Below are 21,552 nucleotides of genomic sequence, written 5' to 3'. Positions count from 1 at the left end.
CTTTATGGTATTTTAGTGAACCTAAGTCCTTTTTGAAGTAAAATTTTCAACATTACCTGTTATTTATTAATATGTTTCATTTACACGAAAAACTAGACACTCTCATTCAAATTGCAGCATTTTCGAGAAAAATACAGTTGACTTTGCCAGTCAAGTTTCTATTTATGAAAGTCAAGAGCACAGAAACTCTACTAAGAAAAAGTGAATTGGTCTCTCGGCAATCGGACCATGTATAATTTATAAGTTTTTTGATAAACATTTAGAAAAAAAAAAAAATTTCGCAGCATGCACATCGTTTCTGTCCTCAAAGAAACAAGTTCGAAAAAAAATGTAGCTTACCTTCATTATTTTTGTGAGCTCTACACACTTTTGATGTTTGTTGCTAGATTTTTGTCATGCCTGTATACGGTGTCCTGAATAGGATGACGATTAAAGTAAGAAAATGTTGAATTATAAAAGTCCGTGCAGACATTTATACGAAATGTCGTAAATCCTGCAAATTCCGCATAATTCAGAATCTACAATTACGAATTACAATTGCGCCAGCCAGCATATCGAAAAGATGCAAAGCGCAGAGCAAGCAAAGCTTAATGCGTAATATTAAATCCGATAATTGTATGTAGTTAGCGATGCTTTGCGAATCCGTTTACCGATTCCTTTCATCATTGATTGTCCTTCCGTAGTCCTGTTTACCGTCGGAGCATTCATATTTATTCAGAGCTCGTCTCTGTGTTTGGGCTTTCTCTTATAACTTTCCGTTTCCTACACAAAATCCTTATTATTGTCGTTGCCCCTTGTTAGGAGATTTAAGACCAAACAGCTGATGTCTTCCTCTTATACGTTTTATAAGGCCATTTGGCAAATTGCTTGTGTCTGCACAACTTTTATCAGCCATTATTTGTGTGGAGCACATTAAATTCAAGCGACTTCACTTTACGGATAAAACATGGAAATCTTTATTGACGAAAGGTATTTTTTATGTCACAAATTAATTGTAATTGGAAAGCACTGTAAGTTCATTAAGCAGAGTGTATCTTAAAATAACTAAATATACTGGATAAAAGAAATGTAAAATAAGATACACTTTTCTATCAAGCTATCAAAGTGATAGGTATTGTTAAATAAGCATAACTTAAATAGCAGCTAAATCGTATTATAGGTAGATTTATTGATCTGTGTTTTGTAAATTGGTCACTAACCTCTATTAGAAAAATGGATCGGTGTTACATATTTAAAAAGTTAAGCGAATTTGTTTATGTGCAGGAAAAATCTTACTCTGCGCATTTGACATAAGTACAAATTGTGCAGAAAGCTCAAGTTTATGCAATACAGTTGTTACAAAAAGATAAACCATTACCAACAACGAACATTGTCACTAAACAGCTGCTGAACATATACACGGGAAAAGAGTATACTATTATCAATGATGTACCCTTTAAATAAATGCAACACTGTATTCAGTATTCCTCAAATATATTTATAATTATTGTAAATTGAAAGTTAAGCAAATCATTTCATTGAATCAAATATACATTTTTTTTTTACTTTGTCCATGTGACGATTTAATGAGGCTAATATTTCCCAGAAATACCCGCAGTCTTTTGGATTATTCTACCACCCACTGATTGACACCTTACAAATATCCACGGAACAGATCTCTCGAGGTCCTATTACTACATTTTACTATATAATTTTACCTAACATAATAGTCGTAATGGTAAAGTAATCTTGACTTAAAATTGTATTAGTATTGATTATAAATAACTTGCAATTGGTAGGTTATAATTGCTCTCCTTCAAAATATTTTTTACATGTGGTAAATTTACGCAGTCCCGAATAAAAACCAAAATCAAACTATTGCTGTATCCAGAGTTATAAAATAGATACCTACCGACATACTACTTATCAAAAGTTGTATAAAAGTCAAATATAAAGTTTCCATTGCTTGAATGATGGTGATAATAAATCAGTTATATGACTTAAAGATGTAGCGATCAAATAATGAGGTATGCAATTGCCAATAACAAATTCTTTAGATAACGGTTTACATATTAATGTCTCAAAATCTTACACAATCTTTATTGGTACTAAAAATAATAGGTTGAACTTGGTCGCCTTAACACTTATACACTTACAAAAATTTTATTTTAATTGATAAAATATCGCCTATGTGAAATTTGGCAATATCTCAAGAACTTCATTTCTCGGAAGTATTTTTTTTACTCAAAAATGTATCGAAAAAAACAGAAGAATTGGACAGACAACTTTTTAATATAAAATAATGTGATAAGAAGAAGATAAGATTTTCGAAATAGGTCAACTCGATTATTTGAAAAATAATTATGAATTATATTTCATTCATCATCCCTAAACCTAAACGTATACAGGGTGATTCATTAACAATGGGAAAGTCGATAGCTGACACGTGAAATGGTGACCATTGGCGCAAACATGCCTTATCCGAAAGTTGATAGTTTCCGAAATACAGGGTGTTGAAAGTTCAAATTTGAAACCGTTTTTTTTTTGCGATTATTCTGAAAATATGTAGGTTAGGAACTTGAAAATTTGTAAAACTATGGTTTTTTTAGGCGACGAATAAGATGCGTGTTGTAATTTCAGCATGGCTTATAGAGGACGCCACTTACGACCAATTTTACCGAAAATTTAATTAATAACTTTTTATCCTGTATGTCTAACATGAAACTTGATTCATAACCTGAAAGAGCAATCATTTTTCCATTAATTGTGTATTCTTGTTTCATTTCGGTATCTCGATCCGTTTTCGAGAAAAATCGATTTAACGAACACTATGTTTTGATAATATGAGAAATTAAAAGCGAAACAAACCAAGTGTTCCTTCGTGTTATTACAACAATTAACAATAAAACAAATAAAATACGTAATTATGATTTAAAGTAATTGTTCGAAGAATCCACCGTTGACACTGATACACTTTACACGTTTTCTGAAAGATCTTCGAGTTTGAAACAACATATTGGGATTGCGTCTGACTTCGTTGGCAGCAATTTGTATTCTTTGCCACAACTCTTCACACGAGCCAATAGATTCTTTGTAAAGTACACGAAGAAACACTTGGTTTGTTTCGCTTTTAATTTCTCGTATTATCAAAACATAGTGTTCGTTAAATCGATTTTTCTCGAAAACGGATCGAGATACCGAAATGATACAAGAATACACAATTAATGGAAAAATGATTGCTCTTTCAGGTTATGAATCAAGTTTCATGTTAGACATACAGGATAAAAAGTTATTAACTAAATTTTCGGTAAAATTGGTCGTAAGTGGCGTCCTCTATAAGCCATGCTGAAATTACAGCACGCATCTTATTCGTCGCCTAAAAAAACCATAGTTTTACAAATTTTCAAGTTCCTAACCTACATATTTTCAGAATAATCGCAAAAAAAAACGGTTTCAAATTTTAACTTTCAACACCCTGTATTTCCGAAACTATCAACTTTCGGATAAGGCATGTTTGCGCCAATGGTCACCATTTCACGTATATTATCTTCAGCTTTCGATTTTCCCATTGTTAATGAATCACCCTGTATATTGACGAGCGACTGGTTTTGTTCACAGAAAAGTTTACCTTCAAACAACACGTACAATCATAGTTTCTAGAATCTAGATAAAGGTGTTCATGATTTGTTATTATTTAGATGTTTTGTAGGAAGAATATAATGGAAGAAGGAAATCAGGTCAAGTGGTTATGACCATTATAAGAACATACATGGGCAAGAATCACTCTCTATACGTAGATAACTGGTACAACAGTCCATTACTTGCAACTGTTTTATATAATAAGAAATCTTACAATTGTAGTACTACAAAAAAAAGAAAATATATGACAAAATTGGAATAAAAACATAACAGTAATAAAAAAATCGTCAAACTATTATGAAGTCTCCATGCATATTTGACATTAACCAGAACATGGAATAGACTAAATTGAGATGCTGATGCATAACGTAATTGTGTCTATTCTCAAATCGGTAAAATGGTACAAAAAACTTTTCTTCTACGATTTGAATATTACCATGTGACTAAGGAAAAGATTCTAACTGCTGACTTTCAACTTTCCGTGGTACAACAAATATTTGAAACGTATGGAACTAGAAATGTTCCAGATATTTTGCTTTATCATGGAATTGACCATTATGATTATAACTTCTTGACAGGCATTTTATTAGAAATGTTTCAAAACCAATGGAAACTCGAGGAAACCTGTACGACAATGCTACAAGAGAAATAAAAGAACCGATATCACATATCAATAGGAAATATGTAATGCTGGCTTGTGAAACATTTCTTGCTTTCAATTACATCACACCAAAAACAGATTTATGTTGTAAAATATGTATAACATACTAAAATAGTAAATTTACATCGAATATTTCAATTATAGCCTTTTCAGAAAACTTTTAGCTTATATTGCTGCTGCTGTATATTTACTAATGTTTACGTTCCTGCGTAGGTATGCGGATATCACATTCCAAATGACTGCCTATAGAAAGGGTTAATATTTAATGGACAAACGAGAAATGTAGGACGATATCAGAAAAGAGTAGAGGAAGGATATTATATGTCCTATTCATATACGAATGTGTCAAAAATATAACAAGTGTCCCTGTTGCGCACAATATATGGGGCATTTAAAACAATACATCTAGGAGAACAATTGTTTAACTAACAGCACGGTCAGATAAATAAAGGAAACGTGCCTGGAATCTACATTAAAATCCCAGTATTTACCAACTATGCCTACAGTGCAAATAAGGGAGGGAGAAAGCTTAGGTACGAATCCGTTTATTCAGAATAATCGGAGTACCCTAACAGAAAACAAATAATTTCAATTAGTTTCTTTCTTGTAAAATATTGGAATTCTGATGATTTTGTTCGACAAGGTGTAAGAGGGACATTGCAGCTTTCAGCGCTGATTCCTTCTGCAAAAACAAAAGAAAATTTCTCTACTACTCTTCAAATAATGCACGTGAAACATAGTATTTGAATAAAAACCATTGAAGACGTATTGGTACAGAGCAGTTCTCTCACGATAAATACGTTTTTGTAAAACCTAAAACAGTTCGCGGCGAAACATTCGAGTAACCACTGAAGATGTCGACAGTGGAGAATGCCGAAACGTTTAGAAACATTGAAATGTAACAGATTTTGTGCCATATAAACGTTGAGTACGGAAAAATTTTAATTTCTACAAATACCCGGGCATTTGCAAATGAGCTTGCAGAAATTTGTAATTAAGAGAGAAATTTATACGGTCACTATCGATCCCGCTCAGATGAGAAGCGAACGGTTGATGCATGCAGAATGTATAGAGAAAAAGTTTAGAGTTTAATACAACATATGTCCTCACATTTGCATGCCGCTGAGCCGGAATATCATCACGTGCAAGGTATTGAAAATCACAAAAGTACAAGCAAAGTGGTACGGGAGGGACCGAGTCAGACAACTTTCCGGTTCGTGATATCTGTGAAACATGACAGGAAGTAATAAATACTGCGAAATTCGGGAAGTAATTAGTAAATCATCGCTGTCGGTAATTATCCACAATCAGCTATTGATTCTGATGCCTGAACACTGCCAGCTACATTATTTACCCAGGCTTGTTTCTAAACTTAACATACTGACATAAATAAATAGCAATAAAGTGATAATATGGAACTTTTCTGTAATATGGAATAAACGTTAAGTTGAAAACTAGTAAAGGTATTTAATATTAAATAGCTCAAAGCTGTATTATACAGGGTATCCGGATACGAATGGACCATACTTCAAAGGTAGCTTCTCTGGATCAAAATAAGGCAAATAGGTCAATAATCAAATTAGGTCCTTGTTACAGTAGTATAATTTTGCTGTCTATTTTTAAAAAAATCGGTCTTCAAAAAATATGTTTTGATTTCATTAAATAGTCCTCTATTTGTATTATTTGAAGATGTTTATCAGTGCATAGCACAGTTTTTGTACTTTTCTTTATTTTTTGGGTGTTTTGCCAAACGTAAAAAAATTGAACAATATTCCTTGCGGCAAAAGGATTATTCAAGGATTATTTTTATGAAACTAGTTTTACCTAACCAATAATCGCAAAAAAAAACAGACAAATACAAAATACAAAAAACATATCACTTTAAAAAGTTGTTAATGTTTCGAAAATCCATCTGTTTTCGTTTTCTGAACATATAATAAATTTTTCTAACCCACCCAAAAAATAAATAAAGAAAAAAACTCTCTATTTTTGACATTTTTTTGTTGGGGCATATTTGAAATAGGTTTCACTTTATTACCTTAAAACATGAATGCTGCCAAAATGTACAATTTCAGAAAACATTTGATTAAAATTCACATTTTTAACATTATTTTAATTAAATATATTTAGAGCAACCTACCTCCATTTATTATATTATACTATATTATAATATAATTATATTGTATTGTATTGTATTGTATTGTATTGTATTGTATTGTATTGTATTGTATTGTATTGTATTGTATTGTATTATATTGTATTATATTATATTATATTTTATTTACTGGGCGCTATTTATTAAGATTATTTATGTTCAGTGCCGATTTAGAATTTTGTGTTTGTATTTGTAATAAATATTATTTCTAATCTAAATCCCGAATAATGGTCTATACAGGGTGTAAGAAGTTTGACTTCCATTACTTCAGCATGAGATAGAGTAATCATAAATGAACAAAAAAGTTGTATATTATAGGGGCGTAAGATTAAGTGTTTTCAAAATACAGCGAGTACTAATATTGGGGAGTTTCATCACAACGTGACAACAGCGCTTAACCTAATGTTGCACAGCTGATGCACACCACGTGTGTTTATGGATTGTAATAAGCTCAATTGAAAACCTAGTATTGTATCTATTTTACAGTCATTTATTTCAATCCAACAAAAATTCTAGTAGTCTGTTGCTGAAATGGATAATCCCGCCAATTTAGAACTATTAAAACTACACCAAGAAAACTAATTCTTATCTGAAAACCAAAAAGGAATATAGCATACCTCTGGAATTATCTTTTCCTCATTCTAGTCACTCGCATAGTTGCTATATGTCAAGGGTAAGTTTCAAGTAAAGTTTTCTACCAAGAAAATCATAGAAAAACCAATGTCCCTTGGTTTTAATCGCTCTTGGTCTGATGTCCTGAGGACATCTTAAATTTGACGTCTGATTAAAGAAATGAAGTGACGCCAGACGTCGCATAAATGTAACAAGTAGTAGCAAGCGAAATTTGAGTGGTAATTCCCCGGGTTGTCACATTTTTAACAGTTCAGTTTTTAGATGTGGTGATCAATTATAGCTATTGTGTTTTCAAAAATTCCGTTTCAGCTTAAACGTAGTTTCTAAAACAAGTGCTCCGTGTTCCAACTGACAATTGGATCAAAGAACGATCAACGGACGACTGATCTGGCGGATATGGTATGCCATAAGGCTTCAAACTTCTTGTAAGGGCCTATAACTGACGTAAATCAAAAAATCAGTTTATCAGAAGCAACATTGGATTGCCACTGGACATTCAAAGTGTTAGTTCATCAACATCACTGACTTCTGTGTCATTTTCAATACTTTAAATATTCCCTGAAATAAAATATTTAAGTCCTGAGAAAGAAAAAGTCATGGAACTAGATTACTGCTGTTTGTGTTGTGAAAATTAGTAGAAGAAGGACTAATAAATGATTTCAAAAGAGTTATTATTATTATGTTACCAGTCAAGCAGTTTGACAACGCAAAAGGTACTGTTAAAAAAAATAATAGTATTGGATAAAGCCTAGTATAAAAGTTAAGTACATTATAATTTGGCGTTTTTATGGGATCGGTGAGACAGTATTATAATCAGCATATTGTGCTTCAAGTTATTGGTGAAACAACAACTTGAGGTTTCATATTACCACCCTTTCCCGTAATGACAGAGGGAGGAAAAATTGTAAGTACTTACCCATCCATCTCCGACGGCTTAAAGTCGCCCTTTCCTGAAAAGAACAAGAAAATTCAATATTAAACAGTGTAATGGAATGGCTAATTGACGCGGCTGTGAGTTGGTTCAAATTACATAGAGTTAATTATATAAATATTCTCTTCCTTTACATTGCCAACTCAAATCAACTGAATTGTCTCGCCGTAATTTCACCACAAACATATTTATAAACATCTACAATACTCAAAATTGCTGAAGCCACAAAATGACGCTTAAAATTAAAAAATAATTAAAATTGTTAAAATACAGGGTGTTAATGTACTTATGTCAAAAATTTAAAGGGTTTAAAAAGGAGCAAAAACTGAATTAACTGATGTCACAAACTTGTATTGGCATCATCATCTGTCACATAACCGTCAGAGTATGAAAACATCATCACCATAGCTTCGGTTTTCTCATTTTCATCTATCTTTCACCTTTTTAAAAACTCAGAACCCGAATTCGGAAAAATCTGGAAGTTTTCTCTTTTTATTTATGAACTTGACACTCCTGTACGCATTTTCCAAATATCAATAGTGCAGGGTCCCTTGGTATCACAACTATTACTATAATTTACGATTTATGTGATTTGAAATTGTTGAAAATTGCAAGACGTTTTTGTTAAAACAATAAAAACACGCAACTTTCGAAAAATGAGGTTCTAGATGAGCAAATATATTCTACTTATCTCCAGGAACACCCTCCCTGTTGCACACAACGATCCGTACTCTAGTAAAAATTTGCACGTATTTTCAATTCACTGCTTTTCGATGGGTCAGTGGCAAGTGAAATATGTTAATGTGTCACAGCATACTTCCGATAGTTGTTGTGGTCTATACACATGGCCCAGCTCTCTGTCCCTTTACAAAACTACGCAGTGACCCCTTCTCTAGAATATTCTGTAGTATTAACGCAAACCAACGACTTTGAAATTTCGACTTTTGTCCAGTTTTTTTGGGATTCCGATCACTGTGCGTCGTAGTAATGTTCCAAACAAAATTGCTGGTTACGTGGCTTGTAATTTATAAAGACTCTGTATTAGGTCAAACATTGGTAAATGTATAACACAGTTTATTATAAAGGTTGTAATTTAGAATTTTGATGTATGCATGTGTGTTGCAATATTCGAACGTGCTACAAAGTTTCGCCCTATGTACTTTGCTTACTTTTGTACCCCTATTTTTAATCATAGTGGACCACGCAGCGCTATCGCTTATTTTCATGTTTTAATTATCCCGGCGGAAACGCGGGCAACATACTTCGCACTTGTTTCCCTGATAGCAATACATCTTAACATTGCCACAATTAGAAATTCCTTTTAATTGGAAATGTTTGCCAAAGGGTTTTTTTTCGTATTTATGTTCCCACTGTGCGGGACTGAAACCGTAAAAATTTTAATTTAATTGAAAATTAATCCAACACCCTTAAAAAAACTCCAGAGCTGTCCGCTCCTATTGAAAATTAAATCAGCTCTTTATTTATGCGGACTGTGTAAAAAGAATTTTGTTTCCTATACAAATACTACAATATTCTCTTTATTCTCTTCAAATCCAATTTGCCTCAAACGCATGGACAAAATTACATTTCATTGCTCATTTTTCATCAATTAGTGTTGACGTCCATGTTTGATATTTCCATAATATCATATTCGGGCTAACCATATTGGAAGCGAAAATTGAGTTTTTCATATATGATAATTTGAAAGCAAACTTTTTTTAGATATGGTTTTTTTTAAATGCAGTTACACAGAAATTTTTGTATCTAGGAACAATAGAATATACAGGGTATCCCGGTACTTGATACAAAAAAGTCTAGTACGAATAGATGAGGTCAAAATAATATCAGTTCTTCAAATAAATTTTTTTCATGCGGGCGTTCGTTAACAAGTTACGGGCCCTCAAAGGTGAATATTAATAAGTAATTTTTATTTACAGTCTTTAAACTATTAACTTCAGCATGATGCAAATTTGGTGATCGATTACACATGCGTACAGCTTGGTTTTGATGTTTTATGTGGAACCTCATTATGCCCAAAACGCCAAGGACGAACAATGGTTAACAACCCAGAATTTTTCCCTAGATGGCGATCGCAATCTGCCTGTATCAAAAATAAGTTACGTAAAGAATTTGCCAACGATAATACCCTCTTGGTTCAACTCGATAAAATTAACTATTTAGGAAATAATTGTGATTTTATGTCACAGTGCACATCGAGTGGCGCCTCCACCATTTTTTGTTTTTAATTCTTTATTGGATATAATAATTACTAGGTATGTTAGAACCGTACATATTTTGAAAATAAGAACTTAATAAATCTTACTGTCATCTAATGTAATTTTCACTAACAAAAGTCTACGAATGTTATTTGTACACGAAAAAGCATTTCTGGGGTTTGTCTAATATTATCACAATGGAAATTAATTCTTGCTAGCAATTCATACCTTATCCGTACTGGAGCTACGTATACCAAACTTTTCAGGTATAACGACAGAAAGAAGTCCATCGGGTTAAAGTTTGGAGAACGTGGTAGCTATGAAATTGGACCTCCTCTCCCAATTAATCTATTATTAAACATAATGGATAAATAATTTCGTACATCAATAGTGAAGTGGAAAGGAGCTCCATCGTGCATAAACCAAACGTTTCTTCGGGTGTCTAATGGAACATCGTCTAATAGTGGCTTCAAATTATTTTGCAAAAACTCCAAATATCGATGTCGATTCAGAAATGCTTTTTCGTATACAAGCAAATAACATTCGTGGACTTAGAAAGTGTGTGGAGATGGAATGTGCCCATATTGAAAACGTATTTTGATAGTTTTCCTTTTTTAAATTATTTTTTAACTTTAGCTTATTCTTCTTTTTTTTTTTCTATTTTGTGTTAGGTGTAAAGAGTGTATGTCAAATTCTGTTAGTGAAAATTGCATTAGCAGACAGTGAGATTTTCTAGGCTCTTATTTTAATAATATGTATGTACGGTTCCTAATAATTATGTCCAATTAAAAATTAAAAACAAAAAATGGCGGAGGCGCCGCTCGATGTGTTGTGACAAAATCACAAATATTTCCTAAACAGCTAATTTTGCCGAATTGAACCAAGAGGGTATTATCGTTAGCAAGTTCTTCAGATAACTTATTTTTGATACCGGCAGATAGCGATCGTCATCTATGCAAAAATTCTGGGTTGTTAGCCATTGGGCCTAGTCCGTTCCTGGCATTTTGGGCATAATGAAGTTTCACTTACAACATCAAAAACAAGCTATACGCATGTGTTATCGATCACCAAATTTGCATCATGCTGAAGTTAATAGTTTAGACACTGTAAATAAAAAGAATTTTTTAATTTTACCTTTGAGGACCCGTAACTTGTTAACGAAGGCTCGTATAAAAAAAATTTATATGAAGAACTGGTGTTATTTTGACCTNTTAAAAGCTTGTCGCATAATTTCCGTAACTTACCCCTTATAATATAAATTCCAATTAGAAATAAACCTCGTTACAAGCTTTTAAATCGCATAAGAACATGAACATACTGATTAATTATGATAGATAGTACGTGTCTGTTTATCATATTTTTGCTGATGACACTTCTATAGAGCAGCCATATTCAACCCTTTTGTGGGTCTTTTTTACACTTTACGGGGTCTTTACACATTATGAGTTTTATGAACTCCTTTATTTATTGTTTTCTTTCTGGTATATTTTAATAAAACCTTGTTTTTAAAATATTTTTTTTCTTTTCATTTATTAAATACTATATTATATAGGATATCCGGAAAGGTCATGTCAAAAATAAAGGGGTATACAGGGGAGGTGAAAATAGATGTAGTATTCGCCTTCAAAAAAGAAGTTTGAAAAACAAATTCCAATTATAACTTCTAAGTCGTTGCCATAACAATAATGAAATTTGGGCAATTAAAGTAACTCATGGTAATGTTCATTTCGAAGATTCAACTGATATTCAATATGTCTGAATTATACAGGAGCAGACGAAATTATCCATTGTACATCTTTGACAACGTTGCCAAATATGGCATTTTTCTGTCATAGTTCGATTCCTCTCTCATTTTGCTTAAAAAAGGTATATCAGTCGATGTCTTGTACCGTTTTTGAGAAAATCGAATTTTATTAACTACATACATGTATTGTAAAAATTTTGTAAAAATCTTGGTTTATGCTATAACCCTTCATTTTTGACATGACCCTTCCGGACATCCTGTAATTGTTTATAAAAAAAGTTTCACAAATAATGATTTCAACTAAATTACTTCCGACAAATTTTCCCGACTGCAATTTAGAATGTCAAAAATACATACAAAATATTTTAGTGATGATGATTTCAGTCAAAGACTGTTATTTCTTATATATTTCCCACTTTCTAATGGAGCTACGCACCGTTTGTATTCTACCAGCCTTGGATTATTTTTATTATTTAGTTCAAAGTAGTCAAATAATGAAAGGATATTGTCCAAAATTTTATATCGCGGGCTCCCGGACTATTATGGTGTTTCCAAGCACCACTTACACATTACACATTACTTCAAATTGTTCGAAAAATTAAGCATGTTCAATTCTTACATCTTTAATATTCAGTAACGTTATCAAGCTCTTCAACAAACCAAAAATAACTTTAGAACTACTCTATTTGCAAAAAAATCTCAATGATTCTTTTTTTAAAATTGCATTTTAAATACAACATAATCATGAAAAGACCAAGAAACTAATTGATACAATTTTACGGAATCATAAAATAGAATAAAACATATTTACAAAATTTTACAACGCTGACTTTTTTCCACTTATTATGATTAGTATTTTATTTAAAATTCTGTGGGTACATATGTATGCAAGTGACCCATTTTTAAGTATTACGTCAAGAGTGCCAGCCTGACCCCGCGCCGCTCGGACTGGTCTACCCGTTGCAAGCGACAAGAAACAATGTGCAACGCGGGATATGGTTCCCGGAAGAGGACCACGGCAGATTGACGCCAAGGACCAGATACTTATACCTGCGAGCGACTCCACACACAAGAAGACTCTCCAGAGAACGTTCGCCCCAACAACATATCTTTTTCTCTACACTTAGTTCAATAAAAATAATTTTGCCCTCGACCCTCAATTTGTCAATGACGTCGAATTTCTGGGATATTCAGTGAGAGCGACCGGAATCTCCGCCACTGGTATCGGTATTTATATCCGAATTCAATGGATGTTTACCTTCAATTAGTTTAGTTATTAGCCTAATTTTCACAGCTTGCCTTGCTGGCACAGCGTACTATAACACAAAAATTTCGGTGTGCGATCGGCTTATACAGATGTTGAGAAATAAATTACAAATGCACAGGAGAGCCACTGTAATTAGAGCTGGCGGGCCAGGCCGCTTTTTTACAATTATGCCCCGTTATTTATGCACGCTGATAAAGATAGTTGTCATGCTGCATTTGATAAATCTTGTGAGCTATGAGTGCGTCGCATTCGCTTTTGTACCATGTGCATAATTATTCATCTCCTGAATGTTAATTTCGCAATACATCAAACAGTTTTTTTCCCCAAATATTATTAACCCGTGATGTACGATGTTCATTACATATCGTCATCCTATGCCACTTTAAGTTTTACAGGAAACAATGGAAACAGGTTTTGTTCATTAAAAGTGTCATATTGATTAATTCGTTTTCGTTATGCGAAAATATATAAATTCAATCAAAATTCTATCTATAGGTTCGGTTTTAATGATTGATGTCTGAATAAAAGTTGGCTGCATTGCGTCTATTACAGCATGAATATCCGTAAGCAGAAAATTACAAAATATACAGGGTGGCCCGAGGTAATGGGCCAAAATTCGTGGGTAGATTCCCGAAGCAAAAATATTGCGTTTTAACCGAACTTACCTTATTCCAAAAGTTGATAATTAAGAAGATACAGGGTGTTAAATGTAAAATATTATTTTAGTTTTTTTTTCATTTAATTCTTAATACCTAAATACAAATATCTACACAAAATTTTGGGGTTTGGGGTTCTTTGGGTAGAGGAATAGAAAATTTTTCACATTTTGGTTCATAGAAGGCGCTAGCTGCCGCAGATTGAATGTGTTGAAAACGACATAACTTTTTTGTAATTTATGGTATCTCATCTTTGGTATCAAATTCTTATTTTCGAACTCTTTTTAACACAAAAAAGGTATACTTTATGAAAGTAGCTGTCTTGTTTTCGAGATATTTGGTTTTGACTTACTCAATCTACTGCAGCTAGCGCCCTCTATGAACTTTAATCAAAATGTAAACAGATTTCAATTCTTCTACTTACAGAACTCTAAACCCCAACATTTTGTGAGGATGTTTGCATTTGTTAAGGAGTAAATAAAAAAAACTAAAATAATATTTTACATTTAACACCCTGTATCTCTTTAACTATCAACTTTTAGACTAAGGTAAGTTCGGCTAAATCGCAATATTTTTGCTTCAGTAATCTACCCATTTTGAAATGTTCAATATCAAAAGTTTTTAAAAAATGTGTTGATTCCTTCTTTATACCGAAAATAAAATAGAAAGTAAATGAATTCTTGTCCAAAACGAGAAAATTTCGTAAGTGTATAAAAATTTGCAATAAAAATATTAATACATAATTACATATTAAAGCAACACCCTGTATATTAAATATTCTTATTCTATATCGGAACCAGTTATTTTTACTTATTTGTTTGTCTTAAGTTTGTGCATTTTGTCGTGTTATAATATAAATTCTTTACTGTCGACTTCTTATGGAAAAAGAAAGAAACAGCTTTTATCGGCAAATTCATTCAAGATTTATTTTCGCTGATGTTCTTTGTAGTTAAATAAGGGATTTTTGTTATATAAATGTGGGGTCTTAGAACAGATATTATCCAACTACAGCGCGTCAAAAATTTAAAAATATAATTAGCTTTTAATTTTTAATTTCTAAACCGTACGAGATAATTTAACCAAATTCGGTGTTCATATTTAGTATGACAGTAGGTATGAAACAAAAATGACCTGCTTTAGAAACGTACTAGTGGTGGAGGTGTGGGTATCATCGACAATTATTTGCCAAAAAAATATATATAATAATATTACGAATAAAATAGTTCATCATGCGCCATTGTATTATCTTCACTTTTTGTTTCTTTAAACTTTTTTGTATTCCAAACCGATTAACAACAAAATTGATCCCTACTTTTATATAACAAAAAAAAAAACATTATTTTTGGTCACACCTCTACTTAAGAAACACTCTGTATGGGGGGAAAAGATATGTAATATTTATTTTTTGAAGACAAAGATTAGTATTAAAATTTCTTTTGGGTGAATTCCAAAATAACCTCGTGTGGTTTAAGTTTTAGAAAGCTATACTTAATTAAAACTTTCGGTATTGCGTCTGATATATGCAGCATACATGAATTTCAATGGAAATTGAACACAGTTGGGAACCATATAAATTTAGTATGTTTTGAACAGTAAATAACAATAAAATTTTACACTGCAACCATTCAGTTGCCTATATGACTGTAACAATGGGTCCTGCGCTGAATGCACTTCCAATTCGGAAATTGAAAAATTATTGACAATATTAATAATTAATATTCACTTTGTGAAATAAACTGGAGTGTATTATGGAGCTACACCATTAAAGGCATTCAAAAATTTATGTAACTAATAATAAATTTCCTCATTTTACGGACTTGAAATGAATCTCTATGGATGTAGATGTTGCAAAATATAAAATTTACATAGTTCATTTATTTTCGCACTCTATTTGTTTACTAGGTAATTTATTTTATAATGTTCCGTATAGTAAAGTTAACAGATTCGTATTTTCGAGTATGACTAATTTTAAAAGTCTCAGAATTTGTTGACGTTGCGAAATTAGAAAAGAGGGATCATTCACGTAACATTCTCCATTTGTTTTATTTTTCTTTCTAGGAAAAATGGTAAAAAATATAGTTTTAGGAAATCTTGCAATTTCAAAAAGTATATAAGAAAGAAGATATAAAGCAAATCTTCGTTTTTTAAAAGGAACACTCTGTACATGTGTCATTTTTTGGATCTCTTTTTTTTCTGATTACAATTATGTACATGGTACATGTCATATATTTACCTTGTTAAAATAAACCACTGCGTGAGTATATTTTCCCCTGTGTGAGTATAAACCACCATTTCCCAACTAGATAAAACCATTGCGTGAATATATAAACCACTGCGTGAGTAACCACTACATGAGTATTTTTTTTCAAAAACCAATGCGTGAGTGTATTTAACCACAGCGTGAGTGTATAACTACTTCGTGAGTATATTTAAAACCATTGCGTGAGTAACTACTAAACCACAGCGTGGGTATATTTTCCACTGCGTGAGTATAAACCACCATTTCCCACCTAAATAAAACCATTGCGTGAATATATAAACCACAGCGTGCATATTTCTTCAAAAATCACTGCGTCGGTGTATTTAACCACTGCGTGAGTATATTTAAAACCATTGCATGAGTAATTACTAAACCACAGCGTGGGTATATTTAAAACCATTGCGTGAGTACATAAAACCACTGTCTCAGTATATAAACCACTCCGTGAGTATTGCGTGAATGTATAAACCACTGCGTGGGTAACCATTGCGTGAGTATTTGTCCAAGAAGCACTGCGTGAGTGTATAACCAATACGTGAGTATATTCAAAAACCATAGCGTGGGTATATTTAAAACCACTGCGTGAGTATATAATACCACTGCGTGAGTATAAACCAGTTTTGCAACTAAATAAAACTATTGCGTGAATATATAAACCAGTGCGTGAGTGTATTTAACCACAGCGTGGGTACATTTTCCACTCCGTGAGTATAAGTCACCATTTCCCAACTAAATAAAACCATTGCGTGAATATATAAACCACTGCGTGAGTATTTTTCAAGATATCACTGCTGGAATGTATTTAACCACTGCGTGAGTGTTAGCCAATGCGCAAGTATATTTAAAACCATTGCATGTGTAACTATCAAACCAGAGCGTGGATATATTTAAAACCACTGCGGGAGTATATTTTCCGCGGTAAATTTTTCTAAACAAATTTTCAAATTCTCTATTAAGAAAAATATTTTATTATGAAAGGTGTTTTTAATACTTTCCTACTNTCAAAAAAAACCTATATAAGAAAGAAGATATAAAGCAAATCTTCGTTTTTTAAAAGGAACACTTCTGATTACAATTATGTACATGGTACATGTCATATTGCATATGCCTTGTTAAAATAAATCTCTGCGTGAGTATATTTTCCACTGCGTGAGTATAAACCATCATTTCCCAAGTAAATAGAACCATTCCGTGAATATATAAACCACTGCGTGCGTATTTCTTCAGAAACCACTGCGTCGGTGTATTTAATCACTGCGTGAGTGTATAACCAATGCGTGAGTAATTACTAAACAACGGCATGGGTATATTTAAAACCACTGCGTGAGATATAAATCCACTCTCTCAGTATATAAACCACTCCGTGAGTATATTTTCCACTGTGTGAGTATAAAGCACTATTTCTCAACTAAATAAAACCATTAAGTGAATACATAAACCACTGCGTGAGTCTATTTAAAACCTTTGCGTGAGTTCCAAACCACAGCGTGACTATATTTTCCACTACGTGGGTATAAACCACCATTTCCTAAATAAATAAAACCATTGCGTGAATAACCATTGCGTGAGTATTTCTCCAAAAAGCACTGCGTGAGTATATAACCAATACGTGAGTATATTTAAAACCATTGAATGGGTAACTTCTAAACCACAGCGTGGGTATATATAAAATAACTGCGCGAGTATATAACACCACTGCGTGAGTACATAAAACCACTGTCTCAGTTCATATAAACCACTCCGTGAGTATATGTTCCACTGCGTGAGTATAAACCACTGTTCCCCAACTAAATAAAACCAATGCGTGAATATATAAACCAGTGCGTGAGTGTATTTAACCACAGCGTGGGTATATTTTCCACTGCGTGAGTATAAATCACCATTTCCCAACTAAATTAAACCATTGCGTGAATATATGAACTACTGCGTGAGTATTTCTCAAGAAACCATTGCGTGAATGTATTTAACCAATGCGTGAGTATACTTAAAACCATTGCATGCGTAACTGCCAAACCAGAGCGTGGATATATTTAAAACCACTGCGGGAGTATATTTTTCGCAGTAAATTGTTCTAAACAAATATTTAAATTCTCTATTAACAAAAAATATTTTATTATGAAAGGTGTTTTTAATACTTTCCTACTGTTATAGACAAAGGACATATATTCAAAATAGGTTTTTTTGTAATACCCTGTACCCACATAAATGATAGTAACTTATAAATTATTAGATCTTTCGCTGTTTACTTTTTTTTCTTTCCGGATTTCTCATAAAAAAAACTACATCATGTTCATTTTATGACTTCCTGGGAGTCACAAATTTATTTCTTCATAATTGATAATAGAATTGCGTAAATATACACTGACTCCATGACAACTTCGACTTTATCCATTGTGGAAGGTCAGAAAATAAACCAAACTACTTTTGGTTAATTCTTACTTTTGTTACCTGTGTAACTCATGTATCACCCGGTATAATCTCCAGGGCGATGGAGAATCGCCCTCGACCCGGGGTTCTTAAATTACGCAGCCAAAGGGACGGATGAGTAACAAACAGAACAAAAAACCCATAAAAAGTCCACATAAAAAACCGCCCCGAAAATAAGCAGCGTCTTAGATGGTCTATCAGAATGAGATACAATTCCTTATCATGCCCTTTTCCTTTATAAAGAATAACGGGGAAATATGTGCGTATATAAAGGCCGGTTTAGTGTCCCAGATGATAAGATATAGGTGGGGAAGTGTTAATTTAGTGTTGGATGATAACTTACGGGCAAAGCAGCACTTCTCCGCGCGTATTGCGTATACGCAAACGCAGATCAGCAGCAGGAAGGCCACCAGCAAAGCTCCTGCTACGCTGACGAGGGTGCTCATATGGAGGGGCTCTGCAAACAGAAAACAATTGGGTTATTAGAAATTTGACAATATTTTATACACAGTTAAGTTGACATTCTGAATTCAAAATTCTTAATATTTTGGAAAGCTTTTAATGATTTTCTTTGAACATTTGGAGTTACAAAATGTAGTCTTGGTAGGCAAATAATAGTCACAACTTTTTTCTTACTGTGTAGAAATAGTGATTTATACCATAAAGGACGTAAGTATTATTTACCAGTCGAGGACGATTTTGCGCCCGAGCGGAACGAGGACTGGCAATAGATGCCGAGGCTGGCAAATTATACTTAACTGCTGCGTGGTGTATAACATTTTATCTGCTCCTACTGTTCTTTATGATATGAAATAAAGATTAGGTTTTATTTTTTGACATGTTTTAATCAATACATTTTGATATTATTCGAAATCTTGTAAGGTCGCCTTGGTTGTATGGATTTTGTCGCTTCTAAGTTGTTTGTGAACAAAGTTATATAAAAGTTGCAATTTTGCTGGTTTTGAATTATTATTTCTAAATGAGTGATTTTCAAATAGAAAGTGCAGCAAATGCTGCCTGCGAGTTTTTATTGCCCGGGAAGTCGAAAGTGCGCTACGGACGAGCATATAGAAATTTCAAACAATGGTGCCAGAACAAAAATGCTGGGGTTTCAACTATTTTCATAGAAGAGAACGTGGATTTATCAAAATACCCCAAGCTGAGAGCATATTTAAAAAGTAAGAATGACGGCTATACACCTAAAAGTGAAACGTTTTTTACAAGACATCAAGTCAACGATTTTCTCGTTCATATTTGCTAATGAAGGGTAGTGATGGTCTTAGGCATTGAAGGAGCATGCCGTTCTGATGAGTTATACAAACTTACTTTGCAAAACGTCAATTTCAAAAATTTCGATGACATTAATGTAGTCCCAATTTCAGATGGTATGTCACGTATGTTAACAATTACTTCTCGTCTGGGTTGTGTTTCTCACCTAGAAATTCTCAAGAAATATATCAAGATCAGATTGGAAATAAAACTAAAATTTCACGCTTTTTATGCGCTATCAAGCAGTTATATGTTACAACCAACCAACCAGCGATGATTCTTAATAAGATTGCACAGTTTTTGAAACTAGAACATCCTGAAACATATACAGGCCATTCATTCCGAAGAACATAGGCAACGTTAATGGCTAATACAGGAGTTGATGTATTAGCAATCAAGAGACATGGTGAGTGGAAATCAGCCACAATTGCAGAAAGTTAAGTTGCCGATGTTTAAATAACAAAAATGAAATAGCCACTTCAACTCCAGGTGCTAGTAGTACGTGGCATCATGCTGTTTTAATGAATCAGTCAGATAATATTGAGCCTCCGGTGATTGAAATGGAGCGGTCAAATCATTTTGAGAAAAATGTGACAATTAGTAAACGCGAGAGGAATAATTTATCCAGATTTTATAAATGTTACTAAATGTAATAACTGTAATATACAATAATGTAATAATAATACAATTACTGTAAATATTCATTCATAATAATTAATAAAATGTAATGTTCATCAAATATTTCTATTTATTTGTTCATAAAATATGCATTATAACTCGAAATCGCTTTTTTCCCTAGGGAGGTAAGTTACCTCACATACCTCCCGTTGTCCAAAGAAACTTCCACTTCTACGGTAAAATCCACATACCTCCTTAGAAGTGTTATTTATTATAGTGGGAGCAGATAAAATATTTTTCACTTGGCTTTTTTACATTTATAAAATATCTTAATTTTATGTCGCGAAAAACCGTTTTCGATTTATTTGCTGTTTTTTAATTTCATGTAATTTAATACCTACCACAGTTAGCTTCCGTTATTTTGCAACAAAACGTACTATTGACAATCGCTTACTCAACCTATGTCAAGATCATTATTTTAAAGTGTATTTTAGTAAATCTATGAGTAAAACTTTAATAATATCGTCTGAAATATACCTTCCCATTTATTTTGAAACGAAAAAATGTGAATTTGTGCAATAAAAAATTGTAGTGGACATTGTGCGTGTCGCAAGTATTCAAAAGCTTACCCAAACAAATCTTTATGAGATGCTGTCCATCCACAAAACATTGCTCCATAAAAAAGGGAGATATTTTGTTTCATGTAACAGAAGTAATTTTGGGAGGAATATCTCCAGCTGTAGGTCTACTTAAATCATCTATTCATAGATTATTTCATAATGAAGTAATAATGTACCTGCATCACTTTACCCCAGTGTAGAATTTACAACTATAGTAGGATCATATTCGATGCAAAGTAATAAATTATTGCCTGTCAAGTGATCCAGTGAAGTACGCTTTTAAGGGTTTTAAAAATTGAATAATTTCTTTATACGTTATGAAGGGACAAGGGGATCAGTTCACGTCTGGCATCCTTGTTCCTACAAAAACTCCTTTATTCTCATAAACTATTTATTTTAAATGTAATTTATTATAAATCCAATTTGTTTTTTAAATTCCACATATGTNATAGTTTTGGATTTATTTGCTGTTTTTTC

The 21,552-nt window shown here is 32.7% G+C and overlaps 1 protein-coding gene across 1 annotated transcript in view; it reads right to left on the bottom strand.

Moving 5' to 3' along the window:
* Positions 1-21,552, bottom strand: part of LOC108911922 (interleukin-1 receptor-like 1) — a gene marked incomplete at its 5' end in the record, with an annotated part of 143,668 nt that overhangs the window by 32,298 nt on the left and 89,818 nt on the right. The window contains 2 exons of the mRNA XM_018716998.1: positions 7,984-8,017; positions 18,912-19,025. Of these exons, the coding sequence (XP_018572514.1) occupies positions 7,984-8,017; positions 18,912-19,025 (148 nt within the window). The remainder of the gene's footprint in view (positions 1-7,983; positions 8,018-18,911; positions 19,026-21,552) is intronic.

The sequence above is a fragment of the Anoplophora glabripennis genome, unplaced genomic scaffold, assembly GCF_000390285.2.
Source record: "Anoplophora glabripennis isolate ALB-LARVAE unplaced genomic scaffold, Agla_2.0 scaffold580, whole genome shotgun sequence".
Taxonomy (NCBI): domain Eukaryota; kingdom Metazoa; phylum Arthropoda; class Insecta; order Coleoptera; family Cerambycidae; genus Anoplophora; species Anoplophora glabripennis.
This window is presented reverse-complemented; position numbering and strand designations above follow the sequence as displayed.